The following is a 21,067-nucleotide window of genomic DNA, read 5'->3' on the forward strand; positions in this document are numbered from 1 at the left end:
TCTAAACAAACTTCTCTGTGTATTCAGGACACACATCAGTGCAGTAGGGCTGGAGTCATTTGAAGCTTAGTTAGGTTTTCTTGTCTGCAGACACCATCAGTGTATTTGTTCTTCCTGTATGTGTTATCTCACAGTAACAAAACTAAGTTTGTGAACCAAGATAACATTAAAAAAAGAGGAATCTGAGGTTTCTATGGTATAAACTGTTCTGGGTGGACAGGGCTTCTGCCTGTAGCCCTACTGGAATACTTGTCCAGGGATTTGCTCATGGTGAGCAGCTTGTAGGATTGGGGAGCTAATTTTTCAGGTGCTTCCTATAATGTACGTGACATCTGCCAAAGAATTTACCAGTTGTCATGAGGATGACAATTATTTATGTATTTTATTTGTTTAGTTATATAGCAACAAAAGTATGCTACAGTAAGTGTTTTAGTAGCAATCAGGCAATTATTTCCTGCCTTTGGGATTACTCATCAGACACTGGAAGATACTTTTATCTTGCGTTTCATTGGTAGAGGGATTTTCGTCACATAATATCCTGTTGCAATAACTTGGTTTGAACCACATAGAGCTGGAACTCACTAATACTCCAGCTCACATAGGGAAGTTATACTATGTTACTCCCAGTGCAGTACGTTTTATTTCTGCAACCTGCAGGAAAAGGAAAGCCTGTCTATAGTGCGCTTCAAAGACCCTTTTGGTTGATTGCCCTCGTTAGAGATGAGAGTTTGCTGCTACCTCTCCTCCATTCCAGGGCATATTGAATTGTTCATAAAATTGCTGCAAGCAGCACATCTTGAGAGATGGTGTAGTGCCTTGCTTGAGTGCTTCATTAACCGTGCTTAGGCTCAGATTGAAGGGGCGATGAGACAGAGTGGGAACAATATGTTTCATAAGGCATTATTAGCAGAACATCTGAACATTCGGCTCACCTCATACACAGCAATTCACGTACGTGAAGAAGATTCAAGTGTTTTTTTTTCCCCCTTGGTACAAAACAAAATGTCTGTGGATACAGCCATGGACCATTCTGAGTTCACACAAATAACCAGGTCAGCTTCTCCTCCCAGTGGTGGACACGGAATCCACTCAAAGTACTGCAGACACAGAAAACCCAAGTTAGGCCGTCGTCACCTCAGTTAGTTCCCACAGCTTGTTCTGAGTGAGCATGGAAAGCTCATCATTGCCTGATGCTAGGAGTATATTGAAGTGCACTAGGGAACTTTCTGTGTCCAGTAGCAGGATCCCCATGGCTAGTTAGTGCACGGTGCTCTGGTATGCTGTAGATTTACAGCCCTACTTGTTGCCCACTAACTCTCCAGCTAGACAAGCCCTTAGGAAATGCATTTCAGTTGGGACAAACACATAAAAACCTTGTAATGTAGTTGTCCACATCACAGAAACCTCTAGTTTAAGATTTCAGCACATTGGTGGCCCAGTGTGGAGGAGGTGATTTAAAAGAGAAGTGGGTAAAAATTATTAATAGAACTGCACATTAGTTTTAAGACTGCCTCTCAAAGAGGGACATAATAATGTTTTCTAATTGGGGCTGATAAAAATGTAGCATTACTTGTTGGTTCCTCAGAGAAGCCAGTTGTGAAATTGGGTTTGTATTATACCTCATAATGGAAAATTAAGCATAGTATGTCTGTAGGAAATGGCCTGTCATAAAAATAGTCTCCTCTCCATTATGGGAGGTTAATAGGGAATAGGTAAGGAAAGATGCATTGAGGAAACAAAGCCAACTAGGAGAATTAATAAGCCTTGAAATTCCCTCTGTTCAGAGTTCTCACACTGTAATTAGTAACAGTATTAGAATTATTATACAAATGCTTAGATGTTACTCTTCCTTAAATTCCACATTTATTAATGTTATATGTGTTGGTGGTTTTGCTAAAGCCAAATTCATATTTATTTTTGTGTGTCGCATGCATGTTGCTTTATTGAAGAGCCCGAGGAGATCCCTAATGAAGTGCCAAGACAAAGACTCACTTGAGCAAATGCCTGAATTCAGTTGGCTCATTGGGAAAGATACAAGACCTAGCAACTAAATGTTGCATCTAAGCAGAGCTTCCGTGGTTAAATAGAAGAATTCTGGTTGGTGACCATGTGTTGATAGAAGTGCTTTCTGTTGTATTGTCTATTAGGAGTATTGTGCCATACAGTTAGGGTTCTGCCTGAATATATGAAGCTACAGTCTTCATTCGCCTAGTACTGGAGATGTTTTCTCAATCCATTTCTTTTGAAAAGGTACATTTTTTCTGATATTTAGTTTTCTGAAATATAAGTGCGAGGTAGCCATATTTCTGTGCAGTTTTGTTGTTCCTTCAGATGACATTACATTTCTTAAACTGAAATATATACGTTAGGCCTAAACTTTACGTCATAAGTGACTAACAATTTGGGGTTCCCAAATTTCTGGGTGCCCCACTTGAGATGCTGAGTACTCAGTCTCTGAAAATCAGGCCTCTTTAAGCTATCTAAGATTGAGCACCCAAAAATCACTAGTCACTTTTGAAAACCTTGTTCTTTCCTATGTGCAGGGCAGTCATGCTTTGTGAACAGAAGTATATCATTCCAGTGGAGTTGCCATGCAGATTTCATGATTTTGTAAGAGGGATTATTTCTTGAGATATGCCATTTACTTCTGTCACTCTTGTGCCTGTTTGGCTATCCACCTCTGTTCCTGTCTCCTTCTGATTGCCTCACTGACTGATTATACTACAAATATTTGAGTGTGCCTTAGTCTTTCTGGATGGCTTTGGGCATGTGTGGTTTTCCACTTGCTTCTGTTCTTTATTTCACCTGTGCTGATCTATGTGGGGTCGGGGGGAACAAACAGCACAGGAATGAGACCGGAAATAATGGCTAGGTAAAAGCTTGTTTTGCCTCCCTGTCTTTAAAACAGAGAGCAGCCATGTGGAGATGACCCAGCCAACTCTGACCATCCAGACCCATCCGTACAGGAGCTGTGAGCCAGTGGAAATGTCCTATCCCAGGGGGCAGTTCCAGCCAGCCATCCGAGTGGCCGACTTGCTACAGCATATCACCCAGATGAAACGAGGACAGGGCTATGGATTTAAAGAGGAGTATGAGGTGAGAGGAACATTTGTTCACATAAGTAAATAGAGAAGTTGCAGCAACTCTCAAGTCAGGATGGAGGCTCAGGAGTAGAGAATTATCATTTTAAGAGGCTTTTTTTGTTTGTTGAATTAACTGTAATCATTTTCCCCTTTTTGTGTTTCTGTGGCTAGGATTATAACCATATCCCTTTACTTTCTATAGTGGCTCCAAGCCCACTTCTTCTGTAGTGACAGTGATTATTGGGGGCTATCTGCTTCCTAGGTCCATATAACAGGATTATAGCATTGTAAGAGGAGATGGAGACCATTTACAAGACCATTGGGTCCATTCCTTTGCGAGTGTGGATTATAATTTAGAGTCCAAGGCTACTCTTTCCCCAAAAAAGCGTGTATAGCAGAGACTGAACAGGTGAAACAGTGAAAGAATCAGAGCTCCCTTCTCCTGTTATCATTGGTGTAGTATAACTAAAGTAATGCAAGCCGAGACTGGATAAGCAAAGTAAGCTTTTTCTTTTGATTTCTACTCCGTTGCAGTCCCAAATGCTTTGTAGCAATTGATCAAATTAAAGTACAAATTCACGAGCTGCATGTGGAACAGTAAACTCAAAGCAAGAGATATCCTTAAAGAATTACTGACTTTTCCATTGTGCTAGAACCTCTGGCTCAGAATATGTCATGGCTGATCTACTGTACCTACATATCTACTGTATGTGAAGTGAGAGATAAGAAGCTAGTTATTAAAAAAGAGGGCAAAAAAACCCAAGGGGTAGTGAGAATTAGAGAACATCAGAGAAAAGGATGGTAGAAAGAAAGATAACAAGAGACCAAGGAGGATATGAAAGAGAACGATGCAGTACCTATATGGTGAGGGGTAGGAATGAGGAAGAGAAGGAACCAGCACAATCAATCAATGAAATTCAGTTCTGGCAAGCTGTAATGGTAATGAGTGAAATAAACTTTGTGGGGTGGCCATAAGGTGATATGTTACAGCTTCTTTAAAATGATTCATAAATAGCAGCAGCTGTGAGAAATGTGCAACTTAATGAAAGCAGTTTATTTTTAAATACTGTGAGTTAGAGTCCATTGGGCATGTAGCACTTGTGCTGGCTTATATTGTTATAAAAAGAGTATGGGAATTACCTTTCTGGGCAAGCCAAGTAGCTCTGTTTTGATCTGATGACATTATAGACTCATAAGGGTGAACAGAACAGGAGTACTTGTGGCACCTTAGAAACTAGCAAATTTATCTGAGCATAAACTCCTGTTCTTTTTGCAGATACAGACTAACGCAGCTGCTACTCTGAAACCTGTCATAAGGGTGAATGTTTCTAGTTACTATAGGACAGCAGAGAGAAAATAGGGCCCAATAACTAGCATCTCCACTATCCTGCATGCTAGGTTGACCGTTAATTGATGGGCTTTGCTTAATATTGAAACAATGGGGTCCATTTTCTTATAGGTCCAAAGGGGATTTACTCAAGTAACCCCTTGCCCCCAGGAACAGTAATAAACAGTTTCTAGAGTGCACGTGACTCTTCGCACCAGGGTTGGTAATTCTCAAAATAACCTATTAGCATAAAATACATTAATGCAACTCCAGCTCCATGAGATAGGCCTCTCCCCAGAAAGTGCCAGCCCTGTGTATATGTAATGATAATGATATCCTGTAGATTTATATAACCCATTTCACTCCAAGAGATACCACTAGGTTTTCTGCAGGTTCACAAATCACATGCAGAATCCTGCCCTTGATTGAAGGGCCACAACTGCTCTGAAGTCATTTAGATTTGCTTGATCGGATGTGAGAGAATAGAATTTGGCTTTCAGTACACAGCATGTAGGAAACGCTTCACCCACTGCCAAAATGCAGCCACAGCCACCACCACCACCACTACAAAGTTAGGGAGGGTGACCATATCCTGTTGAAACTACTAAGGGTAATTTCAAATTGACAGAATATATTGTCCTGAATTGGCATTTGGCTGAACAGAAGACTAACAACTTTATTTTGAAAAAAGCACTACAGGATCTTTCATCACAAATGGGCTAGACCTCTGTTTTATGCCTCTTCCACAATATGTTGTGTTTTTATATATTGTATAGTTTAGTACCTGTGTCACCTACATATACATTTGTCCTTTAAAGAGCTGATTTTCTACCTTACTTTGCCAGCGGGTCTCATAAATTACAATCTATTTAGTGATGTGATATCAAATAATTTTACGCTAATGAAACACCTATTTGAGCCAGGATCATCCCTCATCCATGGCAGTCTCTTATCTCTGCAAATTTTCTCCCCATGCTACTGCTGGGAAATTGATTTATCTCAAAAGTACCTCTCTCCCCCATAAGTTTATAATAATGGCAAAGTTTTAAGCCAAGTGCGCAAGCTAAAACATACATGCCTGTTAGGTGTGCAGAACTCTGCATTGGTGTGTACAAAGCAGGATCTGTGTGTGCCTTTGGTGTTGTGTGAGCACTCGGTTTACACTTTGAATGCAGGGATTTGTCAGCAAACAAGGAGCAGGTGCATTTTTTTGCGCATCTGATATACCTATGGCTCAGTGTTTGACCTGGTCCTTCACGAGTGCTGTTGTTGTTTAATAAATCTGTATACATATGAATAAAATGTGACACTAACAACAGGGATTGATAACATTGGTAAAAAAAGACATAATGTGGGCATGGCTTCTTTAAATGTTACTCTTTCAACCTTCAGTACACTTTAGTTCTGACTGCAGCACCCCGATCGTAGTCTAAGCTTCCTATGAGCAAAGACTGCCAGTGTGGAAGGTGAGGTAGACAGATGCCCAAATTCATTTTCACTTCTGATTGAGGACAGGATTGGTACAGCCCCCCAGAAATGAAGAGCTTACTGTATACCCATGCTGCACTACTGGGGTATTTTATTTATTTTGGACTTTGTGGCTGGTACCTAAGGCATTTCAGGATGGACTTCTTGCTGCCTATTATTGAGTGTGAAGTCTGGCTTTTATCCCATTCATAAAATCATAGAAGATTAGGGTTGGAAGAGACTTCAGGAGGTCATCTAGTCCAACCCCCTGCGCAAAGCAGGACCAACCCCAACTAAATCATCCCAGCCAGGGCTTTGTCAAGCCATACCTCAACAACCTCTAAGGATGGAGATTCCACCACCTCCCTAGGTAACCCATTCCAGTGCTTCACCACCCACCTAGTGAAATAGTTTTTCCTAATATCCAACCTAGACCTCCCCCACTGCAACTTGAGACCATTGCTCCTTGTTCTGTCATCTGCAACCACTGAGAACAGCCTAGCGCCATCCTCTTTGGAAGCCTCTCCCATTCAGGAAGATGAAGACTGCTATCAAATCCCCCCTCACTCTTCTCTTCTGCAGACTAAATAAGCCCAGTTCCCTCAGCCTCTCCTCATAAGTCATGTGCCCCAGCCCCCTAATCATTTTCATTGCCCTCTGCTGGACTCTCTCCAATTTGTTCACAGCCTTTCTGTAGTGGGGGCCCAAAACTGGACGCAGTACTCCAGATGAGGCCTCACCTGTGCCAAATAGAGGGGAATAATCACTTCCCTCGATCTGCTGGCAATGCTCCTACTAATACAGCCCAATATGCCATTAGCCTTCTTGGCAACCAGGGCACACTGTTGACTCATATCCAATTTCTCGTCCACTGTAATCCCCAGGTCCTTTTCTGCAGAACTGCCGCTTAGCCAGTCAGCCCCCAGCCTGTAGCAGTGCAAGGAATTCTTCCATCCTAAGTGCAGGACTCTTCACTTGTCCTTGTTGAACCTCATCAGATTTCTTTTGGCCCAATCCTCCAATTTGTCTAGGTCACTCTGCACCCTATCCCTACCCTCCAGCATATCTACCACTCCCCCCAGTTTAGTGTCATCCATGAACTTGCTGATGGTGCAATTAATCCCATCATCCAGATCACTGATAAAGATGTTGAACAAAACCGGCCCCAGGACCGACCTCTGGGGCACTCCACTTGATACCAGATGCCAACTAGACATCGAGCCATTGATCACTACCTGTTGAGCCTGACAATCTAGCCAGCTTTCTATCCACCTTATAGTCCATTCATCCAATCCATACTTTAACTTGCTGGCAAAAATACTGTGGGAGACCTTATCAAAAGCTCTGCTAAAGTCAAGGTATATCACGTCCACCACTTTCCCCATATCCACAGAACCAGTTATCTCATCATAGAAAGCAATCAGGTGAATCCATGTTGACTGTTTCTGATCACCTTCCTCTCCTCCAAGTGCTTCAAAATGGATTCCTTTAGGACCTGCTCCATGATTTTTCCAGGGACTGAGGTGATGCTGACTGGTCTGTAGTTCCCCAGATTCTCCTTCTTCCCTTTTTAAAAGATGGGCACTATATTTGCCTTTTTCCAGTAGTCTGGGACCTCCCCCAATCACCACGAGTTTTCAAAGATAATGGCTCTGCAATCACATTAGCCAACTGCCTCAGCACCCTCGGATGCATTGCATCTGGCCTCTTGGACTTGTGTATGTCCAGCTTTTCTAAATAGTCCTTAACCTGGTCTTTCACCACTGAGAGCTGCTCACCTCCTCCCCATACTGATCATACAAATCTGATGAGGTTCAATAAGGATAAGTGCAGGGTCCTGCACTTAGGATGGAAGAATCCAATGCACCGCTACAGACTAGGGACCGAATGGCTAGGCAGCAGTTCTGCGGAAAAGGACCTAGGGGTGACAGTGGACGAGAAGCTGGATATGAGTCAACAGTGTGCCCTTGTTGCCAAGAAGGCCAATGGCATTTTGGGATGTATAAGTAGGGGCATAGCGAGCAGATCGAGGGATGTGATCGTTCCCCTCTATTCGACACTGGTGAGGCCTCATCTGGAGTACTGTGTCCAGTTTTGGGCCCCACACTACAAGAAGGATGTGGATAAATTGGAGAGAGTCCAGCGAAGGGCAACAAAAATGATTAGGGGTCTAGAACACATGACTTATGAAGAGAGGCTGAGGGAGCTGGGATTGTTTAGTCTGCAGAAGAGAAGAATGAGGGGGGATTTGATAGCTGCTTTCAACTACCTGAAAGGGGGTTCCAAAGAGGATGGCTCTAGACTGTTCTCAATGGTAGCAGATGACAGAACGAGGAGTAATGGTCTCAAGTTGCAATGGGGGAGGTTTAGATTGGATATTAGGAAAAACTTTTTCACTAAGAGGGTGGTGAAACACTGGAATGCGTTACCTAGGGAGGTGGTAGAATCTCCTTCCTTAGAGGTTTTTAAGGTCAGGCTTGACAAAGCCCTGGCTGGGATGATTTAACTGGGAATTGGTCCTGCTTCGAGCAGGGGGTTGGACTAGATGACCTTCTGGGGTCCCTTCCAACCCTGATATTCTATGATTCTATGATTCTATACTGTGCTGCCCAGTGCAGCAGTCTGGGACCTGACCTTCTCTGTGAAGACCGAGGAAAAAAGTCATTGAGTACTTCAGCTTTTTCCACATCATCTGTCACTAGGTTGCTTCCCCCATTCAGTGAAGGTCCCACATTTTCCCTGACCTTCTTTTTGTTGCTAACATACCTGTAGAAACCCTTTTTATTACCCTTCACATGCCTTGCTAGCCACAGCTCCAATTGTGCTTTGGCCTTCCTGATTACACCCCTGCATGCTCTAGAAATATTTTTATATGCCTCCCTACTCATCTGTCCAAGTTTCCACTTCTTGGAAGCTTCCTTTTTGTGTTTAAGCTCACTGAAGATTTCTCTGTTAAGCCAAGCTGGTTGCCTGCCATATTTGCTATTCTTTTTGCACATCAGGATAGTTTGTTCCTGCTCCTTCAATAAGGCTTCTTTAAAATACAGCCAGCTCTCTTGGAGTCCTTTCCCCCTCATATTAGCCTCCCAGTGGATTCTGCCCATCAGTTCCCTGAGGGAGTCAAAGTCTGCTTTTCTGAAGTCCAGAATCCATATTCTGCTGCTCTCCTTTCTTCCTTTTGTCAGGATCCTGAACTCAACCATTTCATGGTCACTGCTGCCCAGGTTGCCATCCCCTACCAATTCTTCCCTGCTTGTGAGCAGCAGGTCAAAAGGAGCATGGCCCCTAGTTGGTTCCTCCAGCACTTGCACCAGGAAGTTGTCCCCAACACTCTCCAAAAACTTCCTGGATTGTCTGTGCACTGCTGTATTGCTGTCCCAGCAGATGTCAGGGTGATTGAAGTCCCCCATTAGAATCAGGGCGTGTGATATGGAAACTTCAGTTAGGTGTCCGAAGAATGCCTTGTCTACCTCATCCTCCTGGTCTGGTGATCTATAACAGACGCCCACTACGACATCACCCTTGTTGCTCTCACCTGTAAACTTAACCCAAAGACACTCAACAGGGTTTTCTACAGTTTCATACTGGAACTCTGAGCAATCATACTGCTCTCTTACATATGGTGTAACTCCTCCACCTTTTCTCCCCCGCCTGTCCTTCCTGAACAGTTTATACCCATCCATGACAGTGCTCCAGTCATGTAAGTTACCCAAACAAGTCTCTGTTATTCCAATCACATCATAGTTCCTTGACTGTTCCAATTCTTCCTGCTTGTTTCCCAGGCTTCTTGCATTTGTGTACAGGCACCTAAGATAACTAGCCAATGGCCCTACTTTCTCAGTATAAATCAGGAGGCGTCCCCTGTTGCACCCTTCTCCTTGTGTTTCCTACCGGTATCCCACTTCCCCACTTACCTCCAGGCTTAGGTCTCCATCCCCTGGAGAACCTAGTTTAAAGCCCTCCTCACTAGGTTAGCAAGCCTGCCTGCGAAGATGCTTTTCCCTCTCTTTGTTAGGTGGATCCCATCTCTTCCTAGCAATCCTTCTTCCCAGAACAGCATCCCATGGTCGAAGAATCCAAAGCCTTCTTTCCGACACCACCTGCGCATCCACGCATTTTCCTCCACAATCTGATGGTCCCTACCTGGGCCTTTTCCTTCAACAGGGAGGATGGATGAGAACATGACTTGCACCTCAAACTCCTTTATCCTTCTTCCCAGAGCCACGTAGTCTGCAGTGACCCACTCAAGTTCATTCTTGGCACTCACATGAAGTATCACTGGTGCCCACATGGAGAAGTAAGAAGGGGTAGCCGTCCAAGGGCTTGATCAGTCTCAGCAGACACTCCATCACATCCTGAATTCTAGCTCCAGGCAAGCAGCACACTTCATGAGTTTCCAGGTCTGGATGGCAGATGGATGACTCTGTCCCCCTTACGAGGGAGTCCCCGACCACCACCACCCATCTGCTCCTCTTGGGAGTGGTGGTCATGGAACCCCCATCCCTAGGACAATGCATCCCGTGCCTTCTGGTCGATGGGGTCTCCTTCTTATCCCTTCCCTCAGATGACTCTTCCAAACTATTCTCCACCCTAGTACTTGTGCAGAGAGCCTGATAACTGTTTCTTACCTCTATCTGCATTGGGGTACATGAGTTCTCCTCTTTCTTCTTCTGGAGGTCACATGCCGCAAATTTTCTTCCCCGTTCTGCACTGCCCTCTCTGATTCTTCAGCATGCTGTGCCTGCAGTACCAAACACTGACTTCTATCCAGAAAGTCTTCATTCTCTCTGATGCAGTGCAGGGTTGATACTTGGGTCTCTAGCCCTTAAACTTCTCTTCCAATATGGAGACCAGCTTGCACTTCATACAGACGAAGTCGCTTCTATCCTCTGGGAGAAAAACAAACATGGCACATCCTGTGCAGCTCACAACAGCTGATCGCTCACTGTCCATATTGTCTTCCTTCTAAGAGCCAAGGCAAACTCTTAGGCAAACTACCTCTGTTGGCTTCTCTTCTGTTTGCCGCTCACTCAGTTTGCATTCCTTACTTCCAGCTACAAATTCCAGGTACATCTGAGGCAATAGAATCCTTTTGTTATCTATAAATTATATAATAAATTATAAATACTGTTTGTCTTCTTACTGGTAGGGATCTTATTTACATTTTACAAAAACTGCTGTATAAAAAGAGCATAGAAAATTAAAGTCCAGATCTTCTGAACACTGAAATTCTACAAATGACTAGAAAGAGCTTACTAAATAAACAAGTGCAGAATATTCACTGTTGAGCATAAAATGAGAAAAAAGTAAAGAACTAGCAACACATAAATAAAACATCTGATTTAAATTTGAACAATTGTTTTGATTTTTTTTTAAATCATGACTTTTATCCACCCTGCTTTAAATAGTAATAAAATTATTTTGATTTTCAAACTAGCAGAATGAAAACTAGTTACAAGTTTTTTATAATGATCGGTAACAGAAATCCTGTCCCATCTCAGTGGTGCAGAAATGCTTGTTATATAAAGAAAACTTCCAGGGTAGAATTTCAGATGTGGTCTCCCTTTTGTGGATGCAGTTTAACTTGTGCCCAGTGTTTTTCAACTTCCATTTCAGCTGTCCACACCTCTATCTACCTTATTGCTGAACACAAATCCGGTGGTTAGTGATGCAGTTACTCCAATTAGTTCATCTTGCTAATGGAAAAGCATTTGCACAAATGGTACCCTCAAACATGGAATCTGTTCCCCAGGAAAGCTGGAAATATACCCCTTCCATTCAAAGGGAGATTGATATCTTAGTATAGTGTAAAATGTCTCAGTGTTCAGTGAGAAGAACAATCATTAGCTTCCTCCTGAATCTTCTGAGGTCATATCAGTCCTGTGGTTTGTTTCAGTAGAAATCCTCATCAGTTTCAATGGGAAGTTTCATGGTCAAATCAATGGCAGGATAGGGTTATTTTAACATAAGAACAGCCATGACGGGCCAGACCAATGGTCCATCTAGCCCAGTATCCTATCTTCCGACAGTGGCCACTGTCGGTGCTTCAGAGGGAATGAACAGAACAGGTAATCATCAAGTGATCCATCCCCCGTCACCCATTCCCACCTTCTGGCAAACAGAAGCTAGGGACACTTCAGAGCATGGTTTTCAATCCTTGCCCATCATGGCCACTGGTGGACCTATCCTCCATGAACTTATCCAATTCTTTTTTGAACCCTGTTATAGTCTTGGCCTTCACAACATCTTCTAGCAAAGAGTTCCACAGGTTGACTATGCATTGTATGAAGAAATACTTCCTTCTGTTTGTTTTAAACCTGCTGCCTATTAATTTCATTTGGTGACTCATAGTCCTTGTGTGATATGAATAAGTAAATAACACTTCCTTATTTACTTTTTCCACACTCGTCATGATTTTATAGACCTCTATCATATCCTCCCTTAGTTGTCTCTTTTCCAAGCTGAAAAGTTCCAATCTTATTAATCTCTCCTCATATGGAAGCTGTTCCATACCCCTAATCATTTGTGTTGCCTTTTTCTGTACCTTTTCCAATTCCAATATATCTTTTTTGAGATGGGGCAACTAGAACTGCACACAGTATTCAAGATGTGGGAGTACCATGAATTTATATAAAAGCAATATGATATTTTCTTTCTTATTATCAATCCCTTTCCAATGATATGGTATATATTGGATCTGACTGCATCCCCTTTTGTTGGACAAGACAGCATCCCTTGGTATAAATATGATGAGGTGGGATTTTTTTTTCTTCTCAAAAGCTTATGATTAGATTGCTAATGACTGTTGCCATGCTCTGGTCAATCTACTGTAACTAGATCGTAATGTAAAAATAAGGCACCTTTCCCCCTTCTCTTTGAAGATGAAAATGAGCCTCCCACACCCTCTTAGTTATGCTTATTTTTTTGCCCAGGAAATTAGCTGCTATTATGTAGCAGCTGTCCATAAAAGGAAATAGAAGTGTGATCAAAGCCCTCACCAGTTACTGTTATCACCTCTTGCTCCTGGGCATTCAAATTGGGTCTTGCGTTCCCTGTTCTCAACAGCACTCACAGATGTGCCTGACATTATCTGTCCTGGAACTCTGTGAGAGGAAATTCAAGATCTGCCAGGGAGTCGTTCATATCACGGTTTATTGCAATGTCAGGTTTGTCGAGCCTAGTTATTATGTCTCTCTTCCATCCCAGATCAGACACAATAATAGACCTGGATGGCTTGTGAAGATGCATGTGAGTTCATTTTCAAATCTGGGCTATTGCAAACCACCTGCTGCTAGTGAAGGCAAAATAAAGTCTCCAAGGATTAAATTAAAAGAACCATTATTTCCTAAGAATCCTAAATAATAGTTTGTAACACTGCTATTATTCTCTTGGAACACTGCATTTGCTTACAAGTAGTGCTTGGGAATGGCAAAGTGACAGAAAATCTCAGGAGAAGATACGTAGGAGCTGCCATTTACATTCTCAACACTGAGCACGGCCAGGATGGAGCTACAGTTGAGAATTCACAATTGTGGTTTTCTGTCTCAGCGGCAAGAAGCTATGTGCAAGTGGCACTAACAGAAGGTTAGTGCCATCTGTGGCCCAAAAGAGAACGCTGCTCCTGCTTCTCTGAACTGCCCATGCTGAAGTTTCCCTGGCTATGTCCTGAGTGATCATCCCAATTTACAGACACTTCAAGCCCTGTTGCAAAGAGGGGAAAGTCTGCCTCCCTGGCTATGTCCCATGAGATGTGCCTTTTTCCTGGCTATTTCCATAAAAACCTTCATTTTGGAAAATGGTCCATATTATCATATCTAAAGGGAGTCATGTGACCAAGTCAGAGGGTGGTTGAAATGCTAGCAGTGGGACGTGGAACCTCCCGCTCCAAGAAACAAATCCCAGGTTTATAACTGTGGCCATGTCCTTTAGCTGTGTGTCTGTGTGTACATTTTATGCAGCATCTGATGCTCAGTTCCTGTGTAATACAAAGGCAATGGCTATAATATCCTTCTGTGTGGGTGATGTGGTAAAGCCTTGCAGGAATTCCTTTAAGAAAACCACGAGAAGGTTTGTATGGTGTAGTTACTGAAGACTGGCATCACACTGTTATTAATCCAGCAATAGGAGAAACCACCCTATATACTTTCCATTTAAATATCCTACAAGACTGAGTTCTGCATTTCAACCATCTGGTCTTTCTCAGGGGCGTGTCTGTGTGAAATCCTCACAGACCCTGCACTGCAGGGGAACATTGCTTTCCCTATAAATATGCCGCCAGAAGCAAATGCACTTCCCCATCCCTTTTACGTCCATACTTGCACGAGGAAAATGATTCTTAGCCAGCATAAACCAAAGAGTGCTAATGGTCTCTGCAGAGCTGTGCCTTTTGCATAATCCGATGTGCCTTTTCCTCCTTGAGAACAGCTGTTTGGTTGGTTGAGTACTGAATTATGCATCGCCTTTATTTTTGCCCAGCTTTGTCATGTTAAACCACCTGAAGGCATTGGCCACTCTTTTTATAAACACTCTACCACTGTTTATTTTTCAGGCTCTACCCGAGGGGCAGACGGCATCTTGGGATACGGCCAAGGAAGATGAAAACCGCAATAAGAATAGATATGGGAACATCATTTCCTGTAGGTCCAAATTCAAATTAAACTGAGCATACTGTGTGTGTTTGTAAGCATCTGGGTGGATGTTTGAGAGCCTAAATAAAGAAAAATGGCTGAAAATGCCCAGCCTTTGAACAGTTTGATTAGTTAGTTGCAGGCTAAGCTTCTTGTTGTGATATCTCTCCGTCCCCACCCCCCGCAGCATGTTTCAGATTTTGTACTTAAGGGCAAAATCCTGCTGTCAGATTTTCACAATGGACTGTGATGCCAATAGCCTGTTCTATCTCTACATACACAGAGCTTTCAATACCACGAATGGGAGTTCAATGGGAGACCAGGAACATTAGAGCCGAGATGTGGATCAGAGAACAGAATTTTCCCCTTAGAACAGAGGTTGATAGACTGTAGTCTGTAGAGCACTCACTGGTGGTCTCCAGAGACCTGGTTGCTCACATGAGGTGAGCTCTATTCCTGTTTCCTCCTGAATCACATTGACAGCTAAAATGATGTTAAACACTTCCCGATCTTACCTGCTCAAGTAAGCAATTGGTGTAGTTGCTACAGGGATGTTATGGGATTGTAAATGAGATGGGAGGTGTCTGAGACTCTCTCTCTCTCTCTCTCTCTTAAGATTTGTTCAGCAGCATGGAAGCTATTTTAGAACCCTGTATTCGATTATTGATATAATAAACCGATCCAGGAACAGAAACGGACACTTTTTGACTGTCCCATTGAAGTCAGTTGAGTCATGCTAGCATAAATAAGGGCAAAATTAGGCCCCATGCATTCATACATTCTGCATTGACCAGGGAAAAAATATCTTTCTTGCAAATATAAATAATGGCCTTATAGTTAAGCCACTTGACTCTGACTCATCAGATTTAGAATTCGTTCTTGATCTGGCACAGATTTCTGGGTGACCTGGGAGAAGTCACTGTCTGTCTGTCTGTCTGCCTTAGATCCCCGTTCATAAAATGGGGCTAATAATACTGCTTATTTCACATCTTTTCTCTGTTTTGACAGTTTAGATTGAGTTCCTACTCTGGAGAATTTACAGTATTTTACTGTGTGTTCATAGGGTGCCTAGCACAATGTGATGTATATAATAATAATAATAATTAATTAATTAGTCAGGATGGGCAAACTGTGCTGGATAAAATAAGCTCTTCCTCTGCCCCAGACACTTGGTCAATACCCAAACCAAATCTTTTAATTTATTTTTAGTTTCAAAAACTTTGACACATTTTGGTTGGTTTGGTTGGAATTTTTTGCTTTTGTATTTTTGTTTGGTTTGTCTGTGTTTCAGCTGGACATGGTTTAACCTGCATAATTTGATGCAGCAACAGAATTAAACAATGGGTCTGAGCCAAAACCCTGGAACTAGATAGTTTCCATCTGCCTGTAGGGAAGATCTAGATTTGGATCCTAAGTTTATGGCTGAGGCTCATGTCTCAACAGAATGAAATCACTATAACAAACAGAAGAAATGAAAACAGAAACTGAACTAATACTGTAGCATTAGGAGCCTACCTAATTGTGAACTGAGATTCACTAATACATTTTGAATATACAGAAACTCCTTGGTTAATGTTTTAGTTATGTTCCTGAAAAATGTGATGTTAAATGAATCCAATTTTCCCATAAGAATTAATGTAAATGGGGTGGGGGGGGGTTAGGTTCCAGGGAAATTTTTTTCACCAGACAAAAAGCTATATTATATATATATATATATATATATATACACACACACACACACACACACACAGAGTATAAGTTTTAAACAAACAATTTAATACTGTACACAGCAATGAAGATTGTGAAGCTTGGTTGAGGTGGTGGAGTCAGAGGGTGGGATATTTCCCAGGGAATGCCTTACTGCTAAATGATGAACTGGCATTCGTCTGAGCCCTCAAGGGTTAACACACTGTTGTTAATGTAGCCTCAGACTCTACAAGACAGCACGAATGGAGGGAGGGGAGACAGCATGGCAGACAGAGACACACACCCTGTGTGTGGGAGGGAGAGAGAGAGATGTGCATTGCCCCTTTAAGTACACTGACCCCATTCTAGTGCATTGCCTTTAAAAAAATCAGGAAGGTGAGACAGCAGTTGTGCCCGCAAGCTCTCTCCATCCTGAGCCTTGTCGTGTCCCCCCCTTGCTCTATGGAGAAGGGGTAAGCCAGGTGCAGGAGCAGGGGGGACAGCCCCTTCTTCTCCCCCCTTCTCCCCCGCACAGCAAGCAGGAGGCTCCCAGGAGCAGCCCCAAGGCAGAGGGCAGGAGCAGCACATGGCAGTGGGGGGAGGGACAGCTGAACTGCCAGCAATTGGTAGCCTGCTGGGTGGCTGCCGCAGAGGGAACTTAGGGGAGCGGGGAGCTGATGGGGGGCTGCCCGTCCACCCTGGTTCCAAGCCCACGCCCCCCCAGCTCACTCCAACAGGCTGCTCTTCCTGCAAGCAGTGGACAAAGCAGGCGGCTGCCAAACGACGTTCTAAGGGAGCATTGCGCAAATTGAAACGAGCGTGTTCCCTAATTGATCAGCACCGTAACAATGAAACAACGTTAACTGGGACGACTTTAAGTGAGGGGTTACTGTAATTTATTTTCCAGCTTCCATATCTGTGGCACCAATGATATAAAAACAACAACTCAAGCCACAGGCTGTTGGGCATGGTGTAGAATGGTTTAGAAACTTCTTGATGTAGAGGAATAATTATGGGATTGAAAGTAAATCAGGAATTCCTTATTTTAAATCCCAGTTTTGCAACTGATTTACTCTGTGGCATTGGGCAGGTCACTTAACCTCCTTGCTTCTGTTTCTCCATGTGTAAAATGGAGATGGTAGTACTAGAGTAAATATTTGTCCAGTGTTTTTGAAGAAGAAAGTGCCACTGTATTTATGAGTGGTGTATGTAATGAGGAAAATATGTAAGGCAATTTTCTCAGGTAGTTTTGAGTAAGCAGAGGACATGCCTGAAGATGGAAGACAGAGGCTGTAGTTACTGTCCAATTTAGGACTCGAGAGATCAGCAACAAGTGCAGCACATGGGAAAAATACACATAGTGAAATCAAACAAGGTGAATGGGAAATGACACAGTGGGGAACTGTTCATAATGCTGCATGCTTGAAGTTAATTACTTGAGATTGTTAAATAGATTCAAATGGAATTAGTTAATCAAAGATTAACTATCCGAGATTAGTAGAGCACTATACAGAATACAGAAATAATAGATACATTCTGACCCTTTGATATACGGTAAAAACCTGGCCTCTGTGTCTCTCTCCTCTGTAAATGGTGAGACTCAAGCAGTTAGCACTCGCCGATCTAACTTTCAAATCCCTTGTCTTTTATAGAGCGTGAGACAGAGAAACTCCTTTTTGTAAGGGAAAATTGCTTTCCCGCAATTAATTTCACTGTGTGTCTTGTTTTGACATTTTTGTTTTACCTAATTACTTATGAAATTTCTTTTATGGAATTTTTAGGTTAGATTATCAATAAACTAAATGGAATTCTAATCTGATCATTATTACTGACAGCTGTTACAACCAGAAGTTTTACTGAGCTAAAAACATTTTTCAATAGGTCATTGTTTCATCCATTACAGAACCCATCTGTAATAACAATTATTCCTTATCAATCACACAGTCCATTACAGAAAACATCTGCCATAAGATGAATCCCTTATCAGACACACTGTTTTGTTTATAACTTACTTCTGTAGATACTTTTTTAACAGTTTGATGGGTCCTGTCCCTAGACATGTATAATCCCACACATTTGGAGGCACCAACCATAATGAAGTACAGCTCAATACTTGATAACATGAAGTTCCTGAATCCAGGTCTTTTACAGGTCAAGAACCATCACTCTGGCCTTAGAATTCAAACACACACTTTTCTAATATCATAAAGAGTCTGGAAGAATAGTTAACATGTGAAAGAGTTTAATCTGCAATAAAAAGAGGATTTAAGGGGTTAATATTTATTAACAGGTACTAACAACTAGGATGAATTTTTGTCTGACAAAGTGTTATGCTGCCTTTTGGCTACCAATATAAATAGAGTAGGAATCAAGAGAGAGGAGCTGATGTTCTTGAATATGGAAATGCAAAATGTAATCAAAGCTAAGAAAGAGGTGTTTGCAAGGTCTAAAACACCGTAATACAAGTTCAGGTCCAGAGGCAGATAGGAAAGATGAGGCAGAGAGGGTGAAAAGGTATAGATAAGAAAAGTGGAGGTAGAGAAGGAGAGGAAGGATGCACACGAGCTTAAGATAAATAACAAGATTGAGTTTTTTCCCCTCAAATACATATTGAATCAAGAGTGCAGAGGAGGAGACAATAGACCTTCTAAGAGACAGAAAGGAGAGTTTAGTAACAGAAGAGATAGGAACAGATAAATGGAATGAAATTCTTTGCCTCACAATTTCCTAGGTGTCTCAGGATGGATAGCATTAAAGGGAAAGAAAGTGCCCAGGGAAGAAAGGAGATATCTGAAGAGCCTATGGGCCTGTTCCAACATCCATTGAAATCAGTGGAAGTCTTTGCAGTGACTTGAAGGACTGAACATTGGATCAGGCCTTATACTTGTCCCTCCTTTGCAAAAATGCCTGGAGAGGAACCAAAAAAAAATCAAAATTTTGACTCCAGTGGTGTCTACATAATTTCCCATCAGGGACATGGGACCAGGAGAGTATGCACTAGCCAGGAGGCCATACCAGAAATAAAGCAGAATTCAGGTATCAAAAGGTATCTTTTCTCCCAGACTCAGGGGTCCTGGGCAGCAGTGTAGCATCCCCTTCCTTACTCTTCTTGAGCCCACACCAGGAGTCATGGTGCTATTAGCTGGACTCTGTGATCTCTCTCAGTGGGACTCTCAAAGCACATAGCAAGAGTTAATGATGCTTCCAACAGTTCCAACTCCAGTATCTGCTGGGGCTTTATTCTCCAGCCACAGAAAATGAGTAGTTCTCATTGATGTCAGTGGGAGTTATCCATATGCTGGTTTGGGAGAATCAGGCCCCTGGGAGAGAAGGAAAGGGATGTTCACCACATAGTGTGGCTTCTCTGTTGGTCTTGTCAGCCTGACTGATTATTGATTTCATTGGGAATTATGCCTAAGTGAAGGCAAGAGGATCAGGCTCAGAGAAATGACAGCAGACCTGGAAATAGAACCCAGGAGTCCAAGGGTCAGTCCTAGGACCAATTCTATTCAACTTATTCATAAATGATCTGGAGAAAGGGGTAAACAGCGAGGTGGCAAAGTTTGCAGATGATACTAAACTCCTCAAGATAGTTAAGACCAAAGCAGACTGTGAAGAACTTCAAAAAGATCTCACAAAACTAAGTGATTGGGGGACAAAATGGCAAATGAAATGTAATGTGGATAAATGTAAAGTAATGCACATTGGAAAAAATAACCCTAACTATACATACAATATGATGGGGGCTAATTTAGCTACAACTAATCAGGAGAAAGATCTTGGAGTCATCATGGATAGTTCTCTGAAGACGTTCATGCAGTGTGCAGCGGCAGTCAAAAAAGCAAACGGGATGTTAGGGATAAAAAAGGGATAAAGAATAAGACGGAGAATATCTTATTGCCCTTATATAAATCCATGGTACACCCACATCTTGAATACTGTGTACAGATGTGGTCCCCTCATCTCAAAAAAGATATACTGGCATTAGAAAAGGTTCAGAAAAGGGCAACTAAAATGATTAGGGGTTTGGAACAGGTCCCATATGAGGAGAGATTAAAGAGGCTAGGACTTTTCAGCTTGGAAAAGAGGAGACTAAGGGGGGATAGGATAGAGGTATATAAAATCATGAGTGGTGTGTAGAAAGTAATAAGGAAAAGTTATTTACTTGTTCCCATAATATAAGAACTAGGGGCCACCAAATGAAAATAATGGGCAGCAGGTTTAAAACAAATAAAAGGAAGCTCTTCTTCACTCAGTGCACAGTCAACCTGTGGAACTCCTTGCCTGAGGAAGTTGTGAAGACTAGGACTATAACAGGGTTTAACAGAGAACTGGATAAATTCATGGAGGTTAAGTCCATTAATGGCTATTAGCAAGGATGGGTAAGGAATGGTGTCCCTAGCCTCTGTTTGTCAGAGGGTGGAGATGGATGGCAGGAGAGAGATCACTAGATCATTACCTGTTCGGTTCACTGCCACTGGGGCACCTGGCATTGGCCACTGTCGGTAGACAGGATACGGGGCTGGATGGTCCTTTGGTCTGACCCAGTATTGTCATTCTTATGGTCTTATGACTCCCTAAAGGCCAATCATGAGAAGGAGATATGTCCTTATTGGGTACATGCCACAAAATTCTGAGCAGGCAAGATATCTTGGGAAATGGTGAATAAAACCACTGCACCTTTAACAAACTGCGTAATTGTGGTTCAAATGCAATTGCTGGCAAGAGCCAGAGTCTGCACTGATTAGTTTTACCATTTTATTTATTAAAAGGCTACAGCTGCCAATTAACATGCTTTGCTAAATATTTCTATTACTGTTTCACCACTCCTGAAACAGGAACCACAAGTCCCCATGAGAAGGGCATTGAAGGGCTTT

At 42.4% G+C, this 21,067-nt stretch overlaps 1 protein-coding gene across 5 annotated transcripts in view; it reads left to right on the forward strand.

Annotated features, from left to right (window-relative positions):
- Positions 1-21,067, forward strand: part of PTPRT (protein tyrosine phosphatase receptor type T) — a 720,698-nt gene that overhangs the window by 655,023 nt on the left and 44,608 nt on the right. For all 5 annotated transcript variants that reach the window (XM_074970228.1, XM_074970229.1, XM_074970231.1 and 2 more), the window contains 2 exons: positions 2,909-3,096; positions 14,426-14,513. In XM_074970228.1, the coding sequence (XP_074826329.1) occupies positions 2,909-3,096; positions 14,426-14,513 (276 nt within the window). The remainder of the gene's footprint in view (positions 1-2,908; positions 3,097-14,425; positions 14,514-21,067) is intronic.

The sequence above is a fragment of the Natator depressus genome, chromosome 13 (genome assembly GCF_965152275.1).
Source record: "Natator depressus isolate rNatDep1 chromosome 13, rNatDep2.hap1, whole genome shotgun sequence".
NCBI lineage: Eukaryota > Metazoa > Chordata > Testudines > Cheloniidae > Natator > Natator depressus.